Source organism: Ictalurus furcatus, chromosome 12 (assembly GCF_023375685.1).
Source record: "Ictalurus furcatus strain D&B chromosome 12, Billie_1.0, whole genome shotgun sequence".
Lineage (NCBI taxonomy): Eukaryota > Metazoa > Chordata > Actinopteri > Siluriformes > Ictaluridae > Ictalurus > Ictalurus furcatus.
This window is the reverse complement of record NC_071266.1, coordinates 2,840,359-2,865,494: the sequence shown is the minus strand read 5'-3', so window position 1 is coordinate 2,865,494 and position 25,136 is coordinate 2,840,359. Positions and strand designations below refer to the sequence as shown.

The following is a 25,136-nucleotide window of genomic DNA, read 5'->3' as shown; positions in this document are numbered from 1 at the left end:
CTTACCTTAATCTAATTAAGGTCATACTTGAATTAAGCTCTAATCGAATTAAGACAGGTGGAGTACTGCTGTTTTAGTCGCATTATGAACGTGTATTACAGACATGTAACACCTTGATCACATTATGAACGTCGTGTGGGAGTTTTCACTGCATTTTGCGACAGGACACGATTTCAGTTCTCAACATTTTACGGCGAACAAGGGACTTCGGCTGCGTCCCAAACCGCATACTTGCCTACTATAGGCCTGTAGTGGGGAAAAATACATGCATCTCGGCTACTATATAGTAGGTAAGCACACGGTTTGAGACACAGCCCACGGCTTCAAGCAGTTGTCTATTAGCACATGTAGCATGACAAATAATTAACTGCACCTAAAGTGTTGGTAAAAAAAAATAAATAAAAACACCCAAAACTGTATACGGTCCCATAACGAAGACCAACTGTATGTTGATACGTGAAATTCTGGAGGGAATGTTGGACGGCGTGGCGCAGTGACGTAATGACGCGGGCTGTTAATCTAATTATGATCAATAACATGTAAAACGGGTACATGACAGGAGTATTCTAAAAGCGACTCATGTAAACACCTTAATCACATTATTATCTTAATCAGAGTAAGGTCAATAATTAGATTACTGCTGTCCATGTAAACGTACTCAATGACTCTTTTTACTGATTCTCAAGAAGGCAGCACAATACCTTAAATACCTTAACAGTTTACACCAATCAGTTCAAAATTTTACACCCCCTGGCTCTTAATGTGGTGTGTTCTCTTCTTGAGAATCAGTGAATGTTTGCACCCTTTTTGTAATAGTTGTGTATGAGGCCCTCAGTGTGAACAGAAGGATCCCAATGACTTATAGCCACTGTTGGAAAGGGGTCAAATGTGCAGAAGAAGCTGGAAAAGCAAAAAATATGCAGGTCCTGGAGGATTTTTCTGAAGAACAGTGGACAGTTTAACTACTCAGGATAAACAAGGGACTTATGAACAACTATCACGAAACATAAAAACAGTCGTTGATCATCCAGGTAATAACACACACAATTCAAGTGTATGTGTATGATGTGTAAAGATTCAAGTGTAAATGAACTTTTGAACTGGTTCATTTGCATAAACTGTCTTGTGGACTATATGCAAACATATGTGAAATAGTGTAATTAAGGGCAGTACTAAATAAAAATAAACAAAATGCAATTTTTATGATCCCTCTTATTTTAAATTATTAACATTTTGCATATGTAAACTTATGTCCTGATCTGTATATACTGTTGTATATACGTGTGTGTGTGTCTGCACAAATATGACCTGAAACATAATCAGATTAATATAGATAAAAATAGATATTTAAAAATAGATAAAGAGATCCCAATTAAACAAACGAGACAAAAATATTGTACTTGGTCATTGCCTCTAGAATTAGCAGTTAATATGAAGGTGATATGAAAGTCAGGTTTTTTCAAGCAATGTCATGAATAAGGTGTGAGTGAGCACCCTGTTTTATTTTAGGAACAGGAATCTATCAAAGTCTGATCTTCACAGCACATGTTTGAGGAACATTTTGTGTATCATGGCATGAAAATGGAGATTTTTGAGGACCTCAGAAAAAGAGTTGTTGATGCTTATCAAGCTGGAAAATGTTACAAAACCATCTCTAAAGAGTTTGGGCTCCATTGGGCTCCACAGTCAGATAGGTTGTTTTCCAAATGGAGGAAATTCAAAACCATTGTTGCCCTCCCCAAGAGTGGTCGGCCAATAAAGATCACTCCAAGAGCAAGACGTGTAATAGACTTTGAGGTCACAAAAGAACCCAGGGTAACTTCTAAGCAACAAAAGGCTTCTCTCACATTGGCTAATGGTAATGTCTGAGTCCACCAACAGGAGAACACTGAACAGCAATGTTGTAATGGCGGGATTGCAAGGAGAAAGCCACTGCTCTGCAAAAACAACATTGCTGCCCATCTGCAGTTTGCTAAAGATCACATGGACAAACCAGAAGACTACTGGAAAAATGTTTTTTGGACAGATGAGACCAAAATATAACATTTTGGTGTAAAAGAGAAGCATTATGTTTGAAGAAAGGAAAACAATGCATTTTAGCATAAGACCCTTATGCCGTCTGTAAAATATGGTGGTGGTAGTATCATGGTTGAATGGGTGAATGAGAACCAGTGTAAAGCGCTTTGGAACCGCGAAGGTTAAAAAAGCGCTATATAAGTGCAGACCATTTACCATGGTTTGGGCCTGTTTTGCAGCATTTGGGCCAGAACAACTTGTCATTACTGATAGAACAAAGAAATCTGACAGGGCTCTACAGTGCGACCATTTCACTCGCATTTGCGACTGAAAAGTACTTTGTGCGACTGTGAAAAAATATTTAGTCGCACCAGTGCGAGTGACTTGTTCGGAGTTGTATAATACAATCAGAATTAAAAACTAAAACTCCAAAATGAATCTACACCATGCAACAGTTACTTTCACACTCCTTTTCATCACCTCAGTCAACCGAACAAGTGTGTAAATACTGCAAGGAGCCATTATGATGACAAGAGTAACTCTGTACATCATCTGCTTCTCTCAGCTTCCCGATCTCACAGCCGCCATCTTTTATTGATCATGCAAAATGACCTGAACCTGCGACTGTGACCTGCTCATGTAGCCACAACGGCGTTGGGCAAAGTAAATTAATAATAATGCTAATGCTACAAGGTGGGTTTAATTCAAACTTATTTATTAAATAAGTCCTCACAGAATCATAATAAAGAGTAGCAACTGTTCAGTCTGTACACATACATACTGCTGCTCTCCTTCACTTTCCACTAATTCGTCCCGGCTCACACGAACAGCGCATTCACTTCATTTAAACTCACGGTTGCCAGATATCACTAGAAAAGTCAACTCCAGTTTTCATGTTTTGATTTAAGCCCCCAAAACACACAATATTATCAGCAGACATGGCAACACTTTACTGGGGTACCCATCTAAAAGGAACAAATGATAAACAAACAAGCAAAAAAACTAATAAAATGTAAAGACAGAAAATGTGCTTAGTTATAACTAAATTATTTAATATAAAAAAATAGATATTATAATAACTTCATAAAATATAAATAAAATGGGAAATGAAATAATGTTTAATTACGATGGGTTGCATTTAATATCAATTGACATTAAGCTTAGTTCGCTATTTCCTTAGAAGGCTATTAGCCTTTTTCCTAATATGGATCATGTTTGTGTCAGTCTACTTTTAATTAGAACTCTTTATTGTTTAAAATATTTAAAAATAAATATTTTATGCTTGTTTATTTATAAATTAACCAACAGTATTCTTCATTGCTATTATTTTAATTCAATTAACAGTGACCATGAGCATTTAACTGTTCATGACAGACCTCCTGATTAAAGCTTAAACAAAAAAAATATTGGTATTTGTATTTGTTTACAAGGTGGAACAGGTTAACGGTGGTTGTTTTTTTTTGCATACCACCTGTAAAATTAACTGAAAATATTAAATGTAGTTTATCAGAAGGTAAATTAATGTGTCATGGCTCACACTATATTACTAAATTCTGTCATAATTGACAAGCTCAAGTTTTCTTATGCCTACTTGTGTGTTATATTGTGGCACATTAATGTTACCATCTCTAAAAAACAAACCAAAAAACCTAAACTTCAACCATGCTCCAAAATTTTTGACTGTGCTCCTAAATTTTTGTAATTAGGAACACAAGTGCTCCTAAAAGAAATTGTTACCGTAGAGCCCTGTCTGAAGTATACCAGCGAAAATGTCAGGACATCGGTCTGTAAACTGAAACTAAAGAGAAATTGGGCCATGCAGCAAGTCAACAACCCTAAGCACACAAGTCATTCTACCAAAGAATGCCAAAGAAGAATACAGTTTTGTTTTGTAATGGTCAAGTCAAAGTCCTGACCTTAATACAATAGATATGTTGTGGAAGGACCTGAAGCAAGCAGTTCATGTGAGGAAACCTCCCAACATCCCAGAGTTGAAGTTCCTCTAAGTCTATAAATTCCTCTAAGTCGATGTGCAGCACTGATCAGCAGTTACTGGAAACATTTAGTTGCAGCAGGTTCACATCCTTTTGCCACTCACAGATATGTAACATTGGCTCATTTTCCTCAATAAATAAATGACCAAGTATAATATTTTTTGTCAATTTGTTTAATTGGGTTCTCTTTATCTATGTTGAGAATGTATGTGAAAAATCTGATGTTTTAGGTCATATATATGCAGAAATATAGAAAATTCTAAAGGATTCACAAACGTTCAAGCGCCAGTGTATGTATACATGTGTAATATATAATATAGTATATTTTAAATAATATTGTATAATATTGTAATCCCACTTGTGCCACCAAAACAGCTCTGACCTGTTGAGGCATGGCTTCCTCAAGACATTCACATTTTTTCTTTTTTCCTTGATCAGATGCTGTGTGAACAGTCTGATGTGTTTGCATCAGCATGTGCCATTGCCCGTGCTTTCCCACTCTTTACTCGCCGCTCTGCCTCATGCACACTGGAGAAGAAGCGTGTCACCGTGGAGTTTGTCATTGTTGGCCAGGACACTAGCCACTTGGATCCTTCCACGTTGGCTGTAATTCCTAATAATTATCATCATGTTCAATGTGGATCCTTGCCCTTTTTACTCCTAACCTTTTTGTTGACACATCTAGAATAATCCTTTACTTTTAATTTTAGCATAATATAAATTTTAACAATTGTTTGTATGATTGCAGTCCCTTAATAATGTGGTCGATGGTGTTCGTCTGGCAGCACGAATTGTGGACACTCCTTGCAGTGAGATGAATACCGACCACTTTCTGGAGGCAAGATATCCTTCTCTAATTATATAAGTGTGGAGATATTTTATTAAAATAAACATTCTTTGACTGGAACCAGTCTTATATAGCTTGATTAATGATGTGACTGTTCACATCCTGTATAGGAGATCAAAGCAGTGGGAAACGAACTGGGCATCACACCAACTATAATTCGAGGCAAGGAATTAAAACAAAGAGGCTTTGGAGGTAAAATGTGAAACACTATGTCTACTTTCGGAAGGACATTTTTATAATCTTTTAAAAGAGAAGCATGCATTATCACAGGACAAACTGAGTGGATGACTTTGTTTTTAAAACCATAGAGTAACCTTTGTGCCTTATTGTCTGGTTTGAACATTAGCTTGACCAATCTTTGTTTACTCAGCACTGAAGTAGTTATAAACTTTTGAACATTTGAAAACCCACATTAATGACATATGTAACAAGATGAAATGAGCCACTTATACATTGACTTGAGAATATAAATAAATTTGTTATATGCCATCTTAAGATTTCTGCTATTTTGCTAATTAATCTGTAGTCCAATCATACTGTATTATTCTCATTTCAGGTATTTATGGTGTAGGTAAAGCAGCTGAACACCCACCTGCTTTGGCTGTGCTTAGTCACACTCCCTCAGGTGCCACTCAAACCATTGCATGGATTGGCAAGGGCATTGTATATGACACAGGTGGCCTTAGCATTAAAAGCAAAGTAGGTATTACTTTGACCTGCTAAACACTCAGAGTTGAGCTGTAATGGAATATAAGTAATGGCATTACATATTAAAAACTGTATCTGTCCACAGTACATTTTAAAAAGGCAATAATTCAGAATAGTTACATTTTAAATAGTTTTAAATACCTTTTAAATGTGTTTTAAATTGTTAATATTAACCTTTTAAATTTGTATTTGTATCCTTTATAGCAGAGGTGTCTAGACTTATGCAAAAAGGACCAGTGTGGCTGCAGGTTTTCATTTCTTCCATCCTAATGGTCTGTTGATGGTTTATTTCATTCATTCCATCCTGATGGTATATTGAAAGCCAAGATCAACTAATTAAACAGGAGGAATCAGTCATGGCTCCTGCTTTTAGGAATGAAAACCTGCACCCACACCAGCCCTTTACAGATAAGATTGGACACCCCTGCTTTACAGTACTATGGAGGTATTTTGCAGACAATTTTCATCAAAAGCAATTGCAAACTGTATTTGCAATTGCATTTCCTATTTGTGGACGCATAAATTGTGACATAATGAAAATGCAAATTGTGTATTACTGTTTTCATTTTCATTTACATGAACGTACAGTGTACAAAGTCCATTTTCAATTGGATTATGACCCTGTCATATTGAAATAGCAATTGCCCGTTTGCTATTTCACTTCCTCAGTGTCGCGTATGGAGCCTGCCAAAATTCGCAAATCCCTTTGCATTTCCTATGCCTTGCACAGAAACCAGTCAATCAATGTTGGGGGTATATTACACAATTTTATCTTTGGAAGTGACATCACTCTCAGTTGGCCGCATTTTAGACTGCCCTGCGGTTGCCGGAGATTCACTGCATGTTCGAGATTCTCTCTTCTATTTCTCAAAAAATAAACACACAGAAAGGACAAAATGTGTATTTTCTTACTCTGAAGTGGAACGAGAACCAAGTACAACTGAATATATTTTTAATGTTTCTCCCGTTAAATCCCCCTGACTAATCCCTCAGAAATGCAGCTCACCAGCACGTTACAGTAATGGAATCTGTAAGGGACCATCTAAAAATTGCATGACCTGGGCAACTGTGTACAGGGTGTCCGCGGGTCCATAAAAAGTCTTAAAATGGCTTAAATTCCTTAATGTAAAAACAAGGCCTTAATTAGCATTAAAATATCGTAAATTCACATTTCAAAGGTCTTAAAATGCAACCTAACCGACACTGTAAAGAAATTTTAGATTTTATTTTCGCTCATTGCTTTTTAAAATGATAAACCTGTATGACTGTGTTGCACTTGGAGTGTGTGTGGCTCATCAGTGTTTGAGTGGCTCGGTTTACAGTAACTGCTGCTCCACACCAACTTCATCTGTGTCTGTGCTGAGAGTTTGACTCGCTTATAAACTGCATTTATGTTAGTATAATCTCAAACATTTTTGTGGGCAAAGGTTTACAGCATTTCACCTGACTGGTAATGAGAAGTGAATAATAAAAAAAAAACCTGATGCCTACTAAAAGGAGGTCTTCCTGCGGCTTTCCGCCAAAATAAAACCAAAATGTTGTGCTCCACAACACATAAAGGTGAATTAAGTCAGAAATATATTACTATTGTTATATTACTATTTCAATTCAATTTCAATTCAATTTTATTTGTATAGCGCTTTTTACAATAGACATTGTCTCAAAGCAGCTTTACAGAAATATCAACATGGTATACAGATATTAAAGGTGCGAATTTATCCCAACTGAGCAAGCCACTGAGTGGCGACGGTGGCAAGGAAAAACTCCCTAAGATGTTTTAAGAGGAAGAAACCTTGAGAGGAACCCGACTCAGAAGGGAACCCATCCTCATCTGGGTAACAACAGATAGTGTGAAAAAGTTCATTATGGATTTATATGAAGTCTGTATGGCCTTAGGAGCAGCCGTAGTCCCAGCAGTCTGGAATTAGAGAAGATTTGAGCTCCATCCAGAGGCAGAAAGGATCTGGATCTCTAGTATCTCCATAAATTCATGTGGGGCTCGGCGAAAGGAGAGAGGGAGAAAAAAGATTATTATGACAACTATTTGAACCCCCAACTAAAAATTTATTGTGTTATACAGTGCAATAGTAATATTACAAAATAGCATTAAAGTTTTATTGTTTACGTGTGTGTATATCTATCTATCTATCTATCTATCTATATATATATATATATATATATATATATATATATATATATATATATATATATATATATCTTCTGACTGCTTTAATCCATTTCTCGATATTTAATTTTTTTCTCTCTCTCTTGGAAAGTCATGGAATGGAAGTACTGGATTTTTTTCATTGTTTGAGCAAATGGTAATACAAAAAGGATATTTGCTCTGGTCTCCCACATACCTCTGTAGAATTTACCCTGATTATAATAAATGTTCTTAAACCCAGAAATGGATGTATATGCTTGAACACAATCCATTATAGCTGATGTGTCGTGTAGCATGATTGAAGTGATGTGCAGGTCTTAAATTTGAAGTGCTGATACGCTGTGTAAGATTCTACCAAGATTATAGTCGTCTACTTCACAGGATATCTAATGTATTGCAGTGTTTTGATACAATACAAATTTTGTCCTTTCTGTGTGTTTATTTTTTTGAGAAATAGAAGAGAGAATCTCAGATTTGCAGGTAACCTCTAGGCAGTCTAAAATATGGTTGACTGTGAGTGACATCATTTCCAAATAGAAACACGTCAAATAGTATACTCTCACCCCCAACACTGATTGACAGGTTTCTGTGCAAGGCATATGAAATGCAAAGGGATGTGTGATTCCGTTTGAATTTTGGCATGCTCCATATGCAACACTGCGAAAGTGAAATAGGAAACCAGGAAATTGCTATTTCAACATGACAGAGTGATAACATGTGACACACGGGAAATGCAATTGCAAATGGACTCTGTGTTTCCATTAGAAATTTGGCAGACACTGTACGTTTGTGTAAATGAAAATGCAAATGGTAATACACTATTTGCATTTTCATTTGAATTATGTCACAATTTATGCATCCACAAATAGGAAATGCAATTGCTTATACATTTTGCAATTGCTTTTGAAAATTGTCCGCAAAATACTTCCATAAAATACTTCTCCACTGATAAATACAAACTATAAAAAAAATGTTCATTAGCTGTATTAAAGTCACCAGGCCAACATGTTCTCACTTGCACACTAGCCGCATTATGTGGAGACAAATGCAAGCAAATAATTAGTATTTTGCAAAATAATTGTTAATTTTTGCTATTAACAATGCAAGAAGTTTTGAGAACTTAATTTTTCCCAGTGTCTGAGCTAAAAAATTTTTTATATACTTTTGGTGAAAACGTTATCTAATTTAAATTAGATCAGCTTTAATGTTACAGTAAACCCAAAGTTTGCATAGGCCAAGCTTTAAACTGTATGGTTTTGGCATGACTTGCTGTTGTTGACAATTTATTTTCAATTATGGCTAAATTGCATGCAAATCAAAGAGTAAATCAAGCATTCACAAGGATGTGACTTCATCCTTTGGCTTCTGCTTTCCTTTTGAAGATTTAGAAAATAAACAAGCGTAAACAAAACACTGCCTGGTTATCAGCATTTTCAACTTGAACTGACTGGTGGCATCTCTGCCATTTAACTATTGGCAATCTCATAGAGTGTGCACCTTTTGTGAACTTACACCGTCACTTGCCATACCATATATGTCCTGCTTTAAACAACTTAACTATGAAAGTTCTCACATTTTCTTTTATTCTATGTAAAGAATAAAAAGTAACACAACACCAGCGTAACACAAAGACTACTGATCAAAATACAGTGGAACGGTGTTGTAAAAATCTATTCTGAATAAAATACTTTGTTGAAATGGAATACACTACTAAATACATTTATGAGGGTGGACTCAGTGTTCAGACATCAATATTTTTTCAGAGTATTCTTCCCAACACTGGATAATCATGTAGAAAACTTTACCTTATATTGATTCATTAAATAAAAGTGCTGAACCAGTCCTTTAACAACTGAAAATCCATATACAGTCAAGTCCACAAATATTTGGACATAAAGTTATTGTTAATATTTTAGATGTGACCATAGTATTTGCAGGTGAAATTATATAATATATATTTCAGATTTAATTTGAGAGTATTTACATCCAAATTGGGTGAACAGTGTAAAAATTAAGGTGCAATCCCGCCCTTTTTATAGAGTAATTGGTCAAAACTAACAATCATCAATTAAATTGTCATTTTTAATACTTGATTGCAAATCCTTTGCAGTCAATGACTGCCTGAAGTCTGGAACCCATAGACATGACCAGGCACTGGGTTTCTTACCTGGTGATGCTCTGCCAGGCCTTTACTGCGTTACTGCAGCTGTCCTTAGTTCTTGCTTATTCTTGGAGTGTTTTGCCTTCAGCAAGTGAAATGGGTGCATTATTGGATTCAGGTTAAGTGATTGACCCCATTGCAGAACATTCCACTTCTTTGTCTTAAAAAGTATTGGGTTGCTTTCAAAATATACTTGGGGTAATTATCCATCTGCACTGTAAAGCACCATCCTATGTGTTTTTAAGTCACATTATCAGTATATACTAGGGAAACCGTCTAATTGGCAGCCATACATGCCCATATCATAAGATGTGGTGGTATGCTTCTGATCAATTCCTTCCCTTTTTTCATAATCTTTGCTTCCCATCATTCTCCTCTCACCATAGGATGTTGTTCCAGAACGGTACTGGCTTTTAGGTTTTTGCCACTCTCTCGTCTAAACTCTTGTTTAATGCCTGTTTCACACTGCATGCGTGAGCAGAGCAGAACAACGTGTACGCAGAGCGGAAGCAGCATGCGCCCATTGTGCTTTCACACTGGCAGCGACTTTATCACGCAGCTGAACTGCGGCTTGTGTACCACGAATACAAGTGTGCACCAACAAAAGGTCAAGTCAGAAACATTTTAAATAAAAAAAATTACTCCTTCCATTGCCCTTGTTATGCCCGTCACATGCTTTTGTTTATGATCGCCAGCATACTCTGCTGTGATGTGATGGTCCCCCTCCCACACACACCATATAAGCATATAACATGATGTGTATACAGTGCTGTGAAAAAAAAATTGTTTTTTTTGATTTCTCCTGTTTTTGTGTACATCTCATACTACATTTTTTTAGATCTTCAGAGAAAATACAACATAAAACAAAGGCAACCTGAGTAAACACACAATACCGTTTTTATTTTTTAAAAATTTTTATTGAAGCAAAAAAAAAGTTATTCACACCCATCACCAATGTGAAAAACTAATTGCCCTCTTAAACTTAAAATCTGTTTGTGCCAACTTTAACAGCAATAACTGCAACCAGACACTTCCAATCACTGGAAATCAGTCTTTCACTTACTTCTAGGCTAGGCTTACTCATATGCTTTGGATCATTGTCTTGTTGCATAATCCAGTTGCGCTTGAATTTACGGATTGAATATCGGACATTCTCCTTTTGGATTTTCTGATAGAGAGCAGAATTACTTTTCCCCACTGTTATTGCAAGTTGTCAGGCCCTGAACCAGCAAAGCATCCCCACACCACCACACTTCCTCCACCATGCTTGACTGTAGGTATGATGCTCTTTTTGTGGAATTCTGTGTTTGGTTTATGCCAGATGTAATGGGACCCTTGTCTTCCAAACAGTTCCACTTTTGATTCCAGTCCACAGTACATTCTGGGTTAGCAGTGGTTTTCACCTCGCCACACTTCCATGGAAGCTATTTTTGCCCAGAGTCTTTCTGATAGTGGAGTCATGAACAGTGGCCTTTATTGATGCAAGAGAGGCCTCTGGATCCTTTGATGTTGTCCTTGGCTCTTTTGTAACTTCCTGGATGAGTAGTTGCTGTGCTCTTGGAGGAATTTTAGAAAATCGGCCACTTCTGGGAAGGTTCACTACTGTGTCGAGTTCTTCCATTTGGAGATGTCTCTCACTGTTTTTCTTCCCAGAGCCCCAGAGCCTTTGAAATAGCTTTGTAACCTTTACCAGACTGATGTATTTGAATCACCTTCTTCCTCATCATTTCTGGAATTTCTTTTAACTTTGGCATAGTGTGTTACTGGGTAAGACCTTTTAACCAACATCATGCTGTTGAAAAAGTTCTATTTAAGTGTTGATTTGATTGAACAGGGTTTGCAGTAATCAGGCCTGGTAGCGTCTAATCCATCTGAACCCCATTATGAAAGCAGTTTCATAGATTTGGGGAATTAGTAACTACAGGGGCAAACACAATTTCACACAGGTCCAGTTTGTATTGGATGACTTTTTTTGCTGCAATAAATAACTTATTTAAAAACTATATTGTTTTTTATGTTTACTCAGGTTGCCTTTGTTTTAACATAGATTTTGTTTTAATGTCTGAAAATTTTGGGGGAAAAAATTCTGTCATACATGGCTTTCTGTGGTCTTCATGCATTTTGATGTTCTTGAGCTCACCAAATAGTTGATATGGCCACACATATTTTTGCTATCTCTGAGTCACTGGCAGTGACAGTTCTTTTGACTTAATTTCGAGAATTAACAGCAACAGATTTCAAATGCAAATGCTACACGTTATCAACACTAGACCTCTTATCTGCTTACTTGACAGTGAAGTAATAACGGAATAACACACACCTGGCCATGGAACAGCTGAACAGCGAATTCTCCAAATAAATTTGGTCCCTTAAAAAGGGGGGACCATATATAAAATGTGCTGCAATTTCTATACCCTTCACCCGATTTGCATGTAAATGCTCTCCGATTAAAGCTTCACTTTATCACATATCTATGGACCTAACTATGGAACATGTTGTAAAGTACTATCTTCCTTTGTGTGTTTGCTAAATGACTGAATTATGAAACGGTGAAATGCATTGCAGCCTTTTTATACCCCTTCCTCAAGTAATGTTTGTACTGGTTTATAATCCAAACACCTTTTTTACTTCCCCTCACAGAGCACAATGCCAGGCATGAAGAGAGATTGTGGCGGAGCAGCTGCTATTTTGGGAGCTTTTAAAGCCGCTGTGAAGCAGGTGAAGAATCTGCACAGTAGTTACATATGTAATTGGGGTTCTCGCAATCTCAGGTAACTGGGGAGGTCAGGGGAGGTGAGAATCACCAGGATGCCTTCATATGTGGGACAGCAGACATGCTGAGACCTTCTAATAAAGTAACAAAGTTACATATGACAAATTTATTTGCAGTAAATACCACTGTCATATAGCCATCTTTCCCTGGAACCCAACCAGAAGGGTGTTCAGAGATGACCACCATAATCTAGGAGGGCTGATGTTTAAACCTTGTAGAACCTGGAGAATGTGGACAGTGACACCTAGATAGTAGCAGAACCGAATTCCTGGAGCAGCATGCCACAAATTAATGCCCATGAAGTGCACCTCATAGAGTAGCATGGTGATGACATCCATCACCCACTGGGCCAGCACCCCAGTGACTTTCCTGTGTGGCAAAAGAACTGTTGTTCTAAACAGTACAGTAGGGTACGATTGAGCACAACAAATAATACTTTGCTGGCTCATCTTAAGGGAGCATGGCAGAAATGCATAAAAGACCAGCTTTTCATCAGAGCATACAGATGCTCTCTTTTTGCCATTGCAAGGGTGTCCGCGGGTCCATAAAAAGTCTTAAAATGTCTTAAATTCCTTAATGTAAAAACAAGGCCTTAATTAGCATTAAAATGTCTTAAATTCATGTTTCAAATGTCTTAAAATGCAACCAAATCGACACTGTAAAAAAAATTTAGATTTTATTTTCGTTCGTTGCTTTTTGAAATGATAAAGCCGTGTGAATGTGCTGCACTCAGTGTGTGCGGCTCATCTGTGTTTTAGAGCGGCTCCACACCAACTTCATCTCTGTCTGTGCTGTGAGTTTGAGTCACTTATAATGTGCATTTAGACACAACACCCACCAGATTCACTTTGGTTTTATGTTAGTATAATCTCAAACATTTTTGTGGGCAGAGGTTTACAGCATTTCACCTGATTGTTAATGAGAAGTGAATTTTAAAAAACTGTTGCAACCTAAAAGGAGGTCTTCCTGCAGTTTTCCGCCAAATTAAAATCACAAGGTCCACAATACATAAAAGTGAATTAAGTCAGAAATATATTACTATTGTTATATTACTATTTGTACCCCCAACTAAAATGTATTATTAAGTATTATTCAGTGCAATAGTAATATTACATAATAGCAACATTTTATATATATATATATATATAGATAGATATATATATAGATAGATATATAGATATATATATAGATAGATAGATATATAGATATAGATAGATAGAGATATAAAGTATTTAATTCACTGTTGGAGCAAATGGTAATGCAAAAAGGATATTTGCTCTGGTTTCCCATACACCTCTGTAGAATTTACCCTGCTATAATCGTGTAGCATGATTGAAGTGACCTGCATTTCCAAAAAATTTTTTGGAAATGCCTTGAATATGGTATTAAAAAGTATTAAATTAGAAGTGCTGATAGCTGCAGATACCGTTCTGCATGGGCTCGTAAGAAGGTGCCTCCAGCACAAGGGGGAGATCCCACACCTCTGTTGTGTTCACTTGGCAGTGGCGAAGATGTCTAGCCGTACATGGCCAAACCTTTCCAACTACCACTTCTGGGCATGTGAATAAAATTTCACATGCCCCCAAAAGGCATGTGTATAAAATTTAATGATAGTATATAAACCAAGGCAACAAATAAACAGTCAACAAATGTTTATTAACACATATTCAAGCTATTTTGAGAACAAAGTTGAGTTTACTACTAATAGTTTAAAAAAGAAGTATAGTTCTCTCCGCAAATATCCATGTGCAAAATTATACAATGGCAAACCCTTCGAAGCCAAAAATTAGCCATTCTGCATATTCTCCAGTGTGAACCAGTCCTTTGGTTGTCTGGCTTTGACTGCACCTGAAACCCTTAAATTATGGAAATGGAGGGTATATAAAACCCAGTTCATTCTGCTCAAATCTAAAATTGGATGAAAATTTCTGTTCTTTTTCTGAACATTGAAGTAGGTCAAGTATAACCCTTTGTCATGTTTGATACTTTGTGCGCCCCTGTCCAAGAGATAAACTTCTTGGGTCAACTATGTTTGGTCTGATATCAACGAGGCCTTGAACCATGGAAAGGTTGGGGTGGTGTAGTCGCTGCCCAGAGAGAAATGGTTTTGCCTAAAAATGTCCAGCCCCTGCTCTTCACCAACATGAGCCAGGATCTATAATAGTGGGGAAGCTCTGTATAGGGCCTTTCCCACAAGGTGGATGGGGGCCCTCAGGCACCTGCTAGAGGTGCTTCTGTGTGTTTGGTGGAACCTTCGTGGGTAAAATCAGGTTGTGGTGTCTGAAAGGTGCTGCATAGACAGACCAGATTTGGCTTGTGTAAACCAGGTTGGGACAGACAGTTACCACATATTCTAGCCATTGTGTTCTCTTGCTAAGAATGAGGTGTCAGTTAGCCATGGTACAAAGTGATCAACTTCTGTAGATTTTAGTAATTATTCCAAATGCTAACAGTAAAATTAACATTTGGCCTCATTTATCAAGCAGGATATGAACAAATTTATGCATAAATCATTTGCATGAGTGGTAACACAAATAAAATTGGGCTTGCAATGCTAATGAGAGAAGGCCAACAAAGAGATAATGGATTCCATGGAGTTCCATAGTGTTCTATGAGGAAAAAGGTATTCACAGTGTATAAAAAATATTAAGGATGAGATGATAGGGGTTATTGCCAGCTTTTGAGGACATTAGTCACTAATTGCTAAGCAGATAGATCCACATGTCCCAATGTGTAAAAGGCAAGAAGAAGGGAAAGAGGGCTGTATAACATGGTGTTTAATGACTTTGTTGGAAGGTCTTGGCAGGTGTGTGAATAAGAAGATGATTCAAGTAATTTTCAACCCTCACCCATACTTTGAATACTGTATGTTGTTAAAATTATGTGAAATAAGGGTTATAATTATTGTTCCAGTAATTGTGTGCTGTTTATATCAGGGGTTTAAGGATAACCTGCATGCAGTGTTCTGCCTGGCTGAGAATGCAGTGGGGCCTACAGCTACTCGGCCAGATGATATCCACACACTGTACTCTGGAAAGTAAGTCCTTGGCTCAAAGTAGTACATGTAACGTTTTATGAAGCTGATGTTACCAAGGTGTTTTTCTTTACCCCACTCTAAATACAGGTTCACTCACATAACAGAAACGGCTATAGCACGTTTAGCACTGTGTCACCAAAAGTATGTGGACACTTGGCCATCACAACAATATGTACTTGTTGGACATCCCATTACAGAGTTGGTCACCCATTTGTTGCTTGTGACACTTTCCTAGCTTTGGTCAGGAATGAGAAGATGGGAGGCAGGCTTGGGACAACTCAAACAGGTTCTTAAATTTTTTTTTTTTTCATTTACTTTCTTTCACTTTTCAGCAGTTTTATCTTACACATGCACACACACAAGGCTGTGTGCTGCTCACATCTCTCCCCCACTTTATCCTTGCTGCATCTGACTGAAACACAGAATACTCGTTATCAAAATTCCGCCCTACAAACTGGCTGAAGTGCCAAATACCAATGAGTGATCTGCGTGTTGGAATCCTGTCTCACCCTTCTAACTGCACACTTCTCTGGGTTTGCCGCACCTAAGCAATCAAGCTGTTTGTCAATGGGGGCATTAGGTACACGTCAAGTAAACATGTTGACCTTTCTAAAGTCCACACAGTACTGGACCAAACCGTACACCTTGGGAACCAAGACCACCAGACTGGACCAGTCACTGTGGGACTCTTCAATTACCCCCATATTGAGAAAGGCCATGAGCTCCTCTTTAACCACCTGTTTTTTGTGTTCGGGTAAGTGATAGGGGCAGCTGTGTACCACCACCCCTGGGGGCGTCTCAACATGGTGTTCTATGAGATTAGTGTGACCAGTGCGATTTCAAGACTTCAGAAAATTCCATCTTGGCAACCTCCGTGCGATGGTGTGAGGTGGTCTCCATAAGGGACCGTGGTGGATTGAGCCAACGTTTTTAGATTTATCTCCAGTCTTCATTCCTCCATCTCTGGAACGATTATCACCAAAACCACTACCTGTTCCCCATCTTTATCTGTTCGCTTTACCTCATTGTCGATGTCTCTGACTCGCCATGTGACCTCGAAATTCCCTTGCCACTTGGAGAGTAATTTGGAGCTTGATGTGAAAATTCCCATAGCTGAGTACCCTGTCATATGGTTGTTCTTGGTCCTGAAGCACGTTCTCCTGTGTTAGGTGACTCAAGGTGTGGAGTTTTGCCCTCAGGTCCAGAATGTATTGTATTTAATTTTTGCTGTTTGAAGGTCCCTCCTCCCAATTTTCCCTTATGACAACTAGGACGCTGTGAGGCTTGCGCCCGTACAATAATTCAGATGGGGAAAATCACATTGAGGCTTGCAGAACCTCTCAAACTGCAAATAACAGGAGCTCGAGGAGCTTATCCCAATTCCAAGCATCATCATGAACTAACTTTAAGAGGGGGAAGAATGAAAGAGAGAGAGTTGGAGGGAGAAGAGGGGGGCTCACCTGCTCCAAATACACCACCAAGTGGCCCTCTGCCAGCTGGACCACTTCATCTAGCGACACTGGATGGTGGCACTGGACCCATTCCGCTGTCCCCTGCAGGATTTGGGTGACAAACTGCACCAGTACCACTAGGTCAACCATGTCCTTGGTGTTGTGGTCCTCTGCCAGCAGCCACCTCCGACAGGTGTCATGGAGCTGTTGTGCGAATGCGACCGGGAGGCTGGAATTCACTGAGCATCAGCGAGCAGAAGTGCTGACAGTGCTGTTCAGGGGTGCTTTAGGTCCGAGTACTCCCAAGACATTTGTGACCAGAAGCTGTTGGGCTTCCCCTGACAGTAGTGGCAGAAGGCAGAGTGCCCACTGTAACCCTGGCCAGCCCCACACATGCTCAAAGAGCTTGACAAATACCTCCAAGACTTCTTACAGTCTCATCTTTTAGAGTGCGATCTGGGACAAGGCCACAGTGGCCACTGGGGTAGCCGGAGTACCTGCCAGTTGGACCAACTCCTTAGCACCTGGCAGTCTTTCTGCCTCAGCTTGGAGCAGGGCCTGGAAGTGCTGCTCCTGCTCCTGCTCCATGTGCAGCTTGAGGAGGGCCTGGAGATGTCTGGTGAATGCCGGCGAGAGTCTTGACAATGGCGAGGACAAATCTTACCGGGTTTCAGCACCACTTTCATTGGTTGAGTCGGGATGATGAGATGGGAGACCGTTGGCATTCCTATTCACCCCAAAGGTGTTTAACAGGGTTCAAGGTCTATGCGGGGTTCTATGCAGGCCACGGCCACTTAAATTCTTGTGTACCAACCTTCGCAAATCAAGTTTTTATGGACCTCACTGCGCAGAAGCATTGTTGTGCTGGAACAGGTTTGGCCTTATTAGTTCCAGTGAAGGAAAATCTTAATGCATATATTAAATCTTAATCTTATATTAAAATCTTTATTTTAATATAAAGACATTCTTTACAGTTGTGTGCTTTCAATGTTGTGGCAGCAGTTTGGGGAAGGCCTACATATGGGTGTGATGGTCAGGTATCCACATACTTATGGCTACATTTATGGGTACCATAAGTATGTTGAAAACCACAAAGCTATCCAAAGTATATAAGGCAGTAAAGTATTGGGTCTTGTCATGATGACCAGTTTTGGTTCTGTCCTAAGGCCAGTGTTAATATTGAACATATTTCTGTTTTCTGGCTTCAGGACAGTGGAAATAAATAATACTGATGCAGAGGGAAGGTTGGTGCTGTCTGATGGTGTTGTATATGCCAGTAAGGATCTCGCTGCAGATATTATCCTGGATATGGCAACTCTGACTGGAGGCCAGGTGTGTGTGTGTGTGTGTGTGTATCAGTTATTAAGCTTAAATAGCATTTTCTGCATGTAGGCTGACTACTGGCTAATTTGAAATGGAACGTTTTATAACAAAAGTTATAAACTCCTTGCGAATTGTCATATCACTAGATGTAGTATGTCACAGGTGGGTAGAAAAAGCTTGTTCAGTTATTTTCTAATTAAAGTAGGTCTTAATGCAATTATACTTTAGTTCTGAATGATGGGCACAAACAATTTTTCATTTTTCTTTACCACAAGAATCAAAATAATTTGCTGATTATAAAAACTGTAACTAATACTGTCTATTATAGTAATAAGTAGAAAATATAGAATAAATTCAATTGCTTTGTGTAGAACAGAATTCCGCAGAGTCCCTTTAATGCTAACATTTGGTATGTATTGTTTTAGGGAATCTCCACTGGAAAATACCATGCTGCTATTATGACCAACAGTGAGCAGTGGGAGATGGCGTGTGTGAGAGCAGGCCGCAGCAGTGGTGATCTCACGCATCCTCTTGTCTACTGCCCTGAACTCCACTTCAGTGAATTCACCTCTGCAGTTGCTGACATGAAGAACTCTGTAGCGGTAAGATAAATGGAGGGACTTGGATAAATGGAAGAGAGATAATGGAACCTATGTTAAAGTCTATTGTTTTTAACTTGCTAGACATATATTCAGGTCCATAAATATATGACAGTTATTGTTTTAGATATCTTCCATAGTATATTGTAGGAGATTTGATGGATAATTAAATAATGCCTACGATCTCAAAGTGCAGACTTTCAGCATATGAGGTTATTGACCTCCAGATTGGGTTAAAGCTGTAGGAATTACAGCGCTTTTTATGTATGCGTGGTTCCCCCCTTTTTTAGGGGACCTAAAGTAATTGGACAAATTAACAATTAAACTAACAATTAAATTGATATTTTGGTTGCAAATCCTGATGAAATAGAAATCACCAGACTCTTGAGTTTCTGGCTCTGCCAGGCCTTTACAGCAGATGTCTTCCTGCTTGTTCTTGGGGCATTTAGCCTACTGTTTTGCCTTCAGCAATTGAAATGCATGCTCAGTTGGATTCAGGTGTGTTGATTAATTTGGCCATTGCAGAACATTCTACTTCTTTGCCTTAAAAAGTCTTGGGCTGTTTTTTTGAAGAATGCTTCAGATCATTGTCCATCTCCACTGTCCAGTGGGTTTTGAAGCATTTGGCTGAATCTGGCTTATTATCGTATTCTTCCTTGTTATTCTTATCCTTCTCTAGGGTGTCTACAACAAAGTTGTGAAATTTGACACACTGATTGGGGAGGGTCTAAGGAACATTTTGAAAAAATTTGGGCCAAGTGCTGCCAATGCTCTAGCACCACCAGGGATCATGGACCATCAGGACCATAACCCGAGGCTATGCAACAAATATTGTTGCAAAAACCATCTACTGGTCATAATTTACAATAACATGCTAAACATGCTTACATCTAATTGCCTTTTTTCTACTCCTCCTCCAAATTTTGTCCAGTCTTCCTCAAATTTGGCTCATCCTGAGACCAGTCTGAACAAATTTATCAAAGGAACTCAAAACCGTATTCTGCATTTTTGTGATTGTTTATGCAACAATTGTAGCACATCTGTGAATGTATGGCTCACAGAGTCTGGGTACGTGGCCCCTGAAAATGCTGCTTATAGCTTTAATTATTATTATTATTATTATTATTATTATTATTATTACTACTACTACAACTACTTCTATAATGGATCCTGCTCCTTTTATCAACAGTCACATCATCAGTAAATATAAGGGAACCAGTTCCACTGCCAGTCATGCATACCCATAGCATAAGATGAGGTGGTATGTTTCAGATCAAGAGCAGTTCCATTCCTTCTCCATACTCTTCTCTTCCCATCCTTCTGGTACAAGTTGATCTTTGTTGCATCTGTCCATTGGATGATGCTTCAGAACTGTACAGGTTTTTTTAATAGATGTTTTTGGCAAACTCTAATTTGGTCTTTCTCTTTTGAGGATTACCAGTGTCTTTCATCTTGTGGTAAACCCTCTGTACATACTCTGGTGATGACTTCTCTTGATTGTTGACTTTGACCCAGATACACCTACCCCTTGCTCGTTCTTCATCTGGCCAACTGTTATAAAGGATTTTTTTCTGTTTTCCACTACAGTTGTTTTCCATGTTCTTCTTTTGGTGTTCCTGAGCTGTGGTACCATGACCACATATACAAAGTGCTGTAATTCCTACATTGTTCTCCCACACCCCCAAATTATAGCTGAAAGTCTGCACTTTGATATTATAATATATATTTCAATATACTACAATATAATATTCATTATGTAATTTCAACTTTAGCATGCTCTGGTAGACAGCTAAAATAACAATTTTGGGTCAGTGTCCAAATATTTACAGACCTGACTGTATTAAAATATATTATATGGCCACACGTTTGTGGACACCTAACCATCACACCCATGTTTGCTTTTTGAACATCCCATTCTAGATTAAGTTCCTACTTTGCAGTTGTAATATGCTTCACTCTTCAGGGAAGTTTTTCCACTAGATTTTGAAACATGACTATGAAGATTTGCCCATTCAGCCACAATAGCATTAGTGAGGTCAGGTACTGATATCAGGCAAGGAGGCCAGGGGCATAGTTAGGATTCCATTTCATCCCAAAGGCATTCAGTGGGGTTGTGGTCTGGGTTTTGTGTAGACCACTCGAGTTCTTCCATTCAAACCTTGGCAAACCATGTCTTCATGGACCTCACTGCATAGGGGCATTGTCATGCTGGAACATGTTTGGGCTTGGCCCCTTAATTCCAGTGAAGGGAAATTTTAATGCTACAGCATAATAAACAGTTATGTGCTTTCACCTTCATGGCAGTAGCTTGGGGAAGGCCCACATATGGGTTTGATGGTAAGGTGTCCACATACTTTTGGCCATATAGTGTAACATTTCATATTGATCGCGATATCTAGGAGCATAAAATGTCTTCAATGTAAATGACATTTATTACACACTAATGCATGAAACAAAAGGTGCATCTACTGTATGACTTATCATTCAGAGGAAATCCCCCAATTATATGTATTAATGGGGCCATTATCATCTATAATTTTTTTTCTAATATGCAGTACATGTTACGAAGTTGGTGAGATGCATTTTCTTCCCTGCAGGATCGTGAGAATGCTCAGAGCTCCTGTGCTGGCCTCTTTATTGGCTCTCACTTGGGTTTTGACTGGCCTGGTGTGTGGGTACATGTGGATATTGCCTCACCTGTGCACAGTGTGAGTACAGTGTTTTGCAGGATACATCAAACTATTTCAAAAACACCTTAGTTTATTTTATTTTCTCCCAGTTTGGTCTTTTACCATTTACTACTAGCTCTCCACTCTCATTTGAAGTACCAACTGAAGACATGTGAAGCCAGTGACTGTATTTTTTCCTGCTATGTCACAGTGTAACCTCAGGTGACAATTTAAAAAAAACCAAAAAAAAAAAACCCAGATTTTTAATATGCAGTCATTTTTTCCAAAAAGTAAACCAACCTTCAGAAACCAGGTGGGGAAAAAATGAGTACGCAATATAATTCACTAACGTGTAGAACCACCTTTAGCAACAATTTACATTAATGGCATTTGGCAGATGCCCTTATCCAGTGTGACTTACATTTATCTCATTTATACAGCTGAGAAGTTGAGAGTTAAGGGCCTTGCCCAAGGGTCAAGCAATGGCAGGTTGGCGGTGCGGAACTTTGAACCTTCCGATCAGTAGTCCAGTGTCTTAACCACTGAGCTACCACCACCCTGTACAGTAACTTTTTCTGTAGGAGTTTCAGTCTTTCACATCATTTGAGGGCATTCCTCAAGCTCTCCTTAAGATCCTGGCACAGCATCACATCTGGACATTGACTTGACCGTTCCAACACTTTGATTTTTTTCTTATTTAGCCATTCAGCTTTTGATTTGCTGGTGTGCTTGGGATCATTGTCCTGTTGCCATGACCCAATTTCAGCCCAGCTTATGCTGCTGGACAGGTGATCTCACATTTGTCTCAAGAATATTCTAGCATGAAGTGTAGTCCCTCAGTTGTCCTCAGTGTGAAAAGATGGATCTCAACATCACATAGCCATTGTTGGAAAGGGGTCAAATATGCCAAAGATGCTGGAATGTGCAGGACCAGGAAGATTTTTCTGAAGAACAGTGTGCAGTTTAACTACTCAGGACAAACAAGGAACTCATGAACAACTATTACAAAACATAAAAACAGTCTTTGAGCATCCAGGTAATAACACACAATATAAAGATTCAAGTGTGTGTGAACTTTCTAACTGGTTCATTTGTGTAAATTTAGTTATTATTGTGTCTTGTGGACTATTTGTAAACATATATTATGCGAAATAGATTATTCAGTACAGTACTACTTAAAAAAACAAAATGCAATTTTTATTGTCCCTTTTATTTATTAATTTATTTGTAATTATTATTTTGCAGAGTCTGCAAGGGGTATTTAAATTTATGAGGACAACTGTATGAGGTGTTTGTTGTGATATGCTGTGTTTTGGTTTGAATTAGTCCTTCTCACTGTAGAATGGTGAATTTCAAATTATTAGGAGATGGCCTTATAACCCTTTCCAGATTGTTGAGCAGCAACAATTGCTTCTCTCAGGTCAAGGTTGATGTCGTTTCTTCTTGGCATGATGTCCACCTGAGTGCTCCAGAACACAAAACTGTCAAAAGTTCTGCTTTTAGGTAACCACACTTCATGATGAACTAATCTGGTGTATTTCAACACCTGGCTGCTAATTATTCTCTAAAATGATTGTGGATGTAGGAAGGGTATACTTTTTATTTCCCACCTGGTTTCTGAATGTTTGTTTACTTTTTGGGAAAAAATGACACATTGAAATCTGTTGTGGGGTTTGTTGTTGTCGTCACCGAACGTTATTTGAATTTTTATATGTTTGTGAGGAGCACGCAATTTTAGGCTCTAATATAAAAAAAATATAGAATTGAAGGAGGATGTACATTATTTTTCCCATAACTGTCTAAGCGTTTCTTTCAGATTTTCTTCAGCAGAGTGTTCCATGTTGTGCTGAATAGTCGCATGCTACTTCAGAATTATTTACATTGCTTGGTTTGCCCTTATTTAGCATTTTTTGGAAATCCTAGAGTGCATTTTCTCACATTTATCAATAAATAATTTTATGTAATCTTTTTCCCCCTAAGATTGAGAAGTACAAAATTAGACACTCATTGGTCACTTTAATAGGAATACCACACCTGTAACTCTGCTCGTTCATGCAGTTATCCAATCATGTGGCAGCAGGACAATGCATGATGTGCATGAAAATCCCAGATCATCAGCAGTTTCTGAAATGCCAGCCCATCTGGCACCAACAGCCACGCTATGACTGAAGTCAATGAGCTCCGATTTTCCCCTATTCTGATGTTTGATGCTCTTGACCTGTATCTGCATGATCTTATGCATTGCACTGCTGCCACATAATTGGCTGTTTGTATAATTGCGCTAAAGTACAGGTGTTCCTAATAAAGTGCCTAGTGAGTGTACTGTATGTAACATCTGAGGTTTGAACTGTTAGAACTCAATGAAGCAGATTTTTAAAAACTGTAGACTGCTAGTAAACACACTGCGTAAGCAGCTACCCAAAGAGACCTGTGGTGGTAATTCACTGGTGATGTGAAGAGAGCTTTTTAAACATTAGCATGTTACTATTGGCACCTTTTGTATACACGATCAGCCATAACATTAAAACCACTGTCAGGTGAAGTGAATAACCTTGATTATCTCGTTACAGTGGCACCTGTCAAGGGGTGGGATATTAGGCAGCAAGTGAACAGTCAGTTCTTGAAGTTGATGTGGTAGAAGCAGGAAAAATAGGCAAGTGTAAGGACCGGCAGTGGTTAGTACATACCAAAAGTGGTTCAATGAAGGACAACCGGTGAATCTGCAACAAGGTCATGGGCACCCAAGGTTCGTTGATGCGTGTGGGGAGTGAAGGCTAGCCCGTCTGGTCCGATCCCACAGACGAGCTACTGTAGCACAAATGACTGAAAATATTAATGCAGGATATGATAGAAAGATGTCAGACCACACAGTGCTTTGCAGCTTGTTGTGTATGGGGCTGCATAGCCGAGTGCCCATGCTGACCCCTGTCCACCACTGAAAACACCTACAATGGGCATGTGATCATCAAAACTGGACAAAGGAGATGGAAGAAGGTTGTCTGGTCTGATGAATCCATGTTTTCTTTTACATCATGTGGACGGCCGGCTGTGTGTGTGCTGCTTACCTGGGGAAGGGATGGCACCAGGATGCACTGTGGGAAGATGGCAAGCCAGTGGAGGCAATGGGAGGCTCTGGGCTTTTCTGCTGGGAAACCTTGGGTCCTGGCATTCATATAGATGTTACTTTGACACGTACCATCTATAGTACCTAAACATTGTTGCAGACCAAGTACACACCTCTTCATGGCAACAGTATTCCCAAATGGCAGTGGCAGGATAATGCCACACTACAGAACTTGTTCAGGAAAGGTTTGAGGAGCATGACTGAGTTCACAGTGCTGAATTGGTCTCCAAATTCCACAGATCTCAATCCAATGGAGCATATGTGGGATGT

The 25,136-nt window shown here is 38.7% G+C and overlaps 1 protein-coding gene across 1 annotated transcript in view; it reads left to right on the top strand.

Annotated features, from left to right (window-relative positions):
• The window catches only part of npepl1 (aminopeptidase like 1), a 35,281-nt gene that overhangs the window by 9,013 nt on the left and 1,132 nt on the right, over positions 1-25,136 (top strand). Inside the window, exons 3-11 of the mRNA XM_053637963.1 lie at positions 4,449-4,616; positions 4,759-4,848; positions 4,968-5,049; positions 5,414-5,556; positions 12,531-12,608; positions 15,600-15,700; positions 18,360-18,483; positions 18,900-19,076; positions 21,671-21,781. Coding sequence (XP_053493938.1) covers positions 4,449-4,616; positions 4,759-4,848; positions 4,968-5,049; positions 5,414-5,556; positions 12,531-12,608; positions 15,600-15,700; positions 18,360-18,483; positions 18,900-19,076; positions 21,671-21,781 — 1,074 coding nt within the window. The remainder of the gene's footprint in view (positions 1-4,448; positions 4,617-4,758; positions 4,849-4,967; positions 5,050-5,413; positions 5,557-12,530; positions 12,609-15,599; positions 15,701-18,359; positions 18,484-18,899; positions 19,077-21,670; positions 21,782-25,136) is intronic.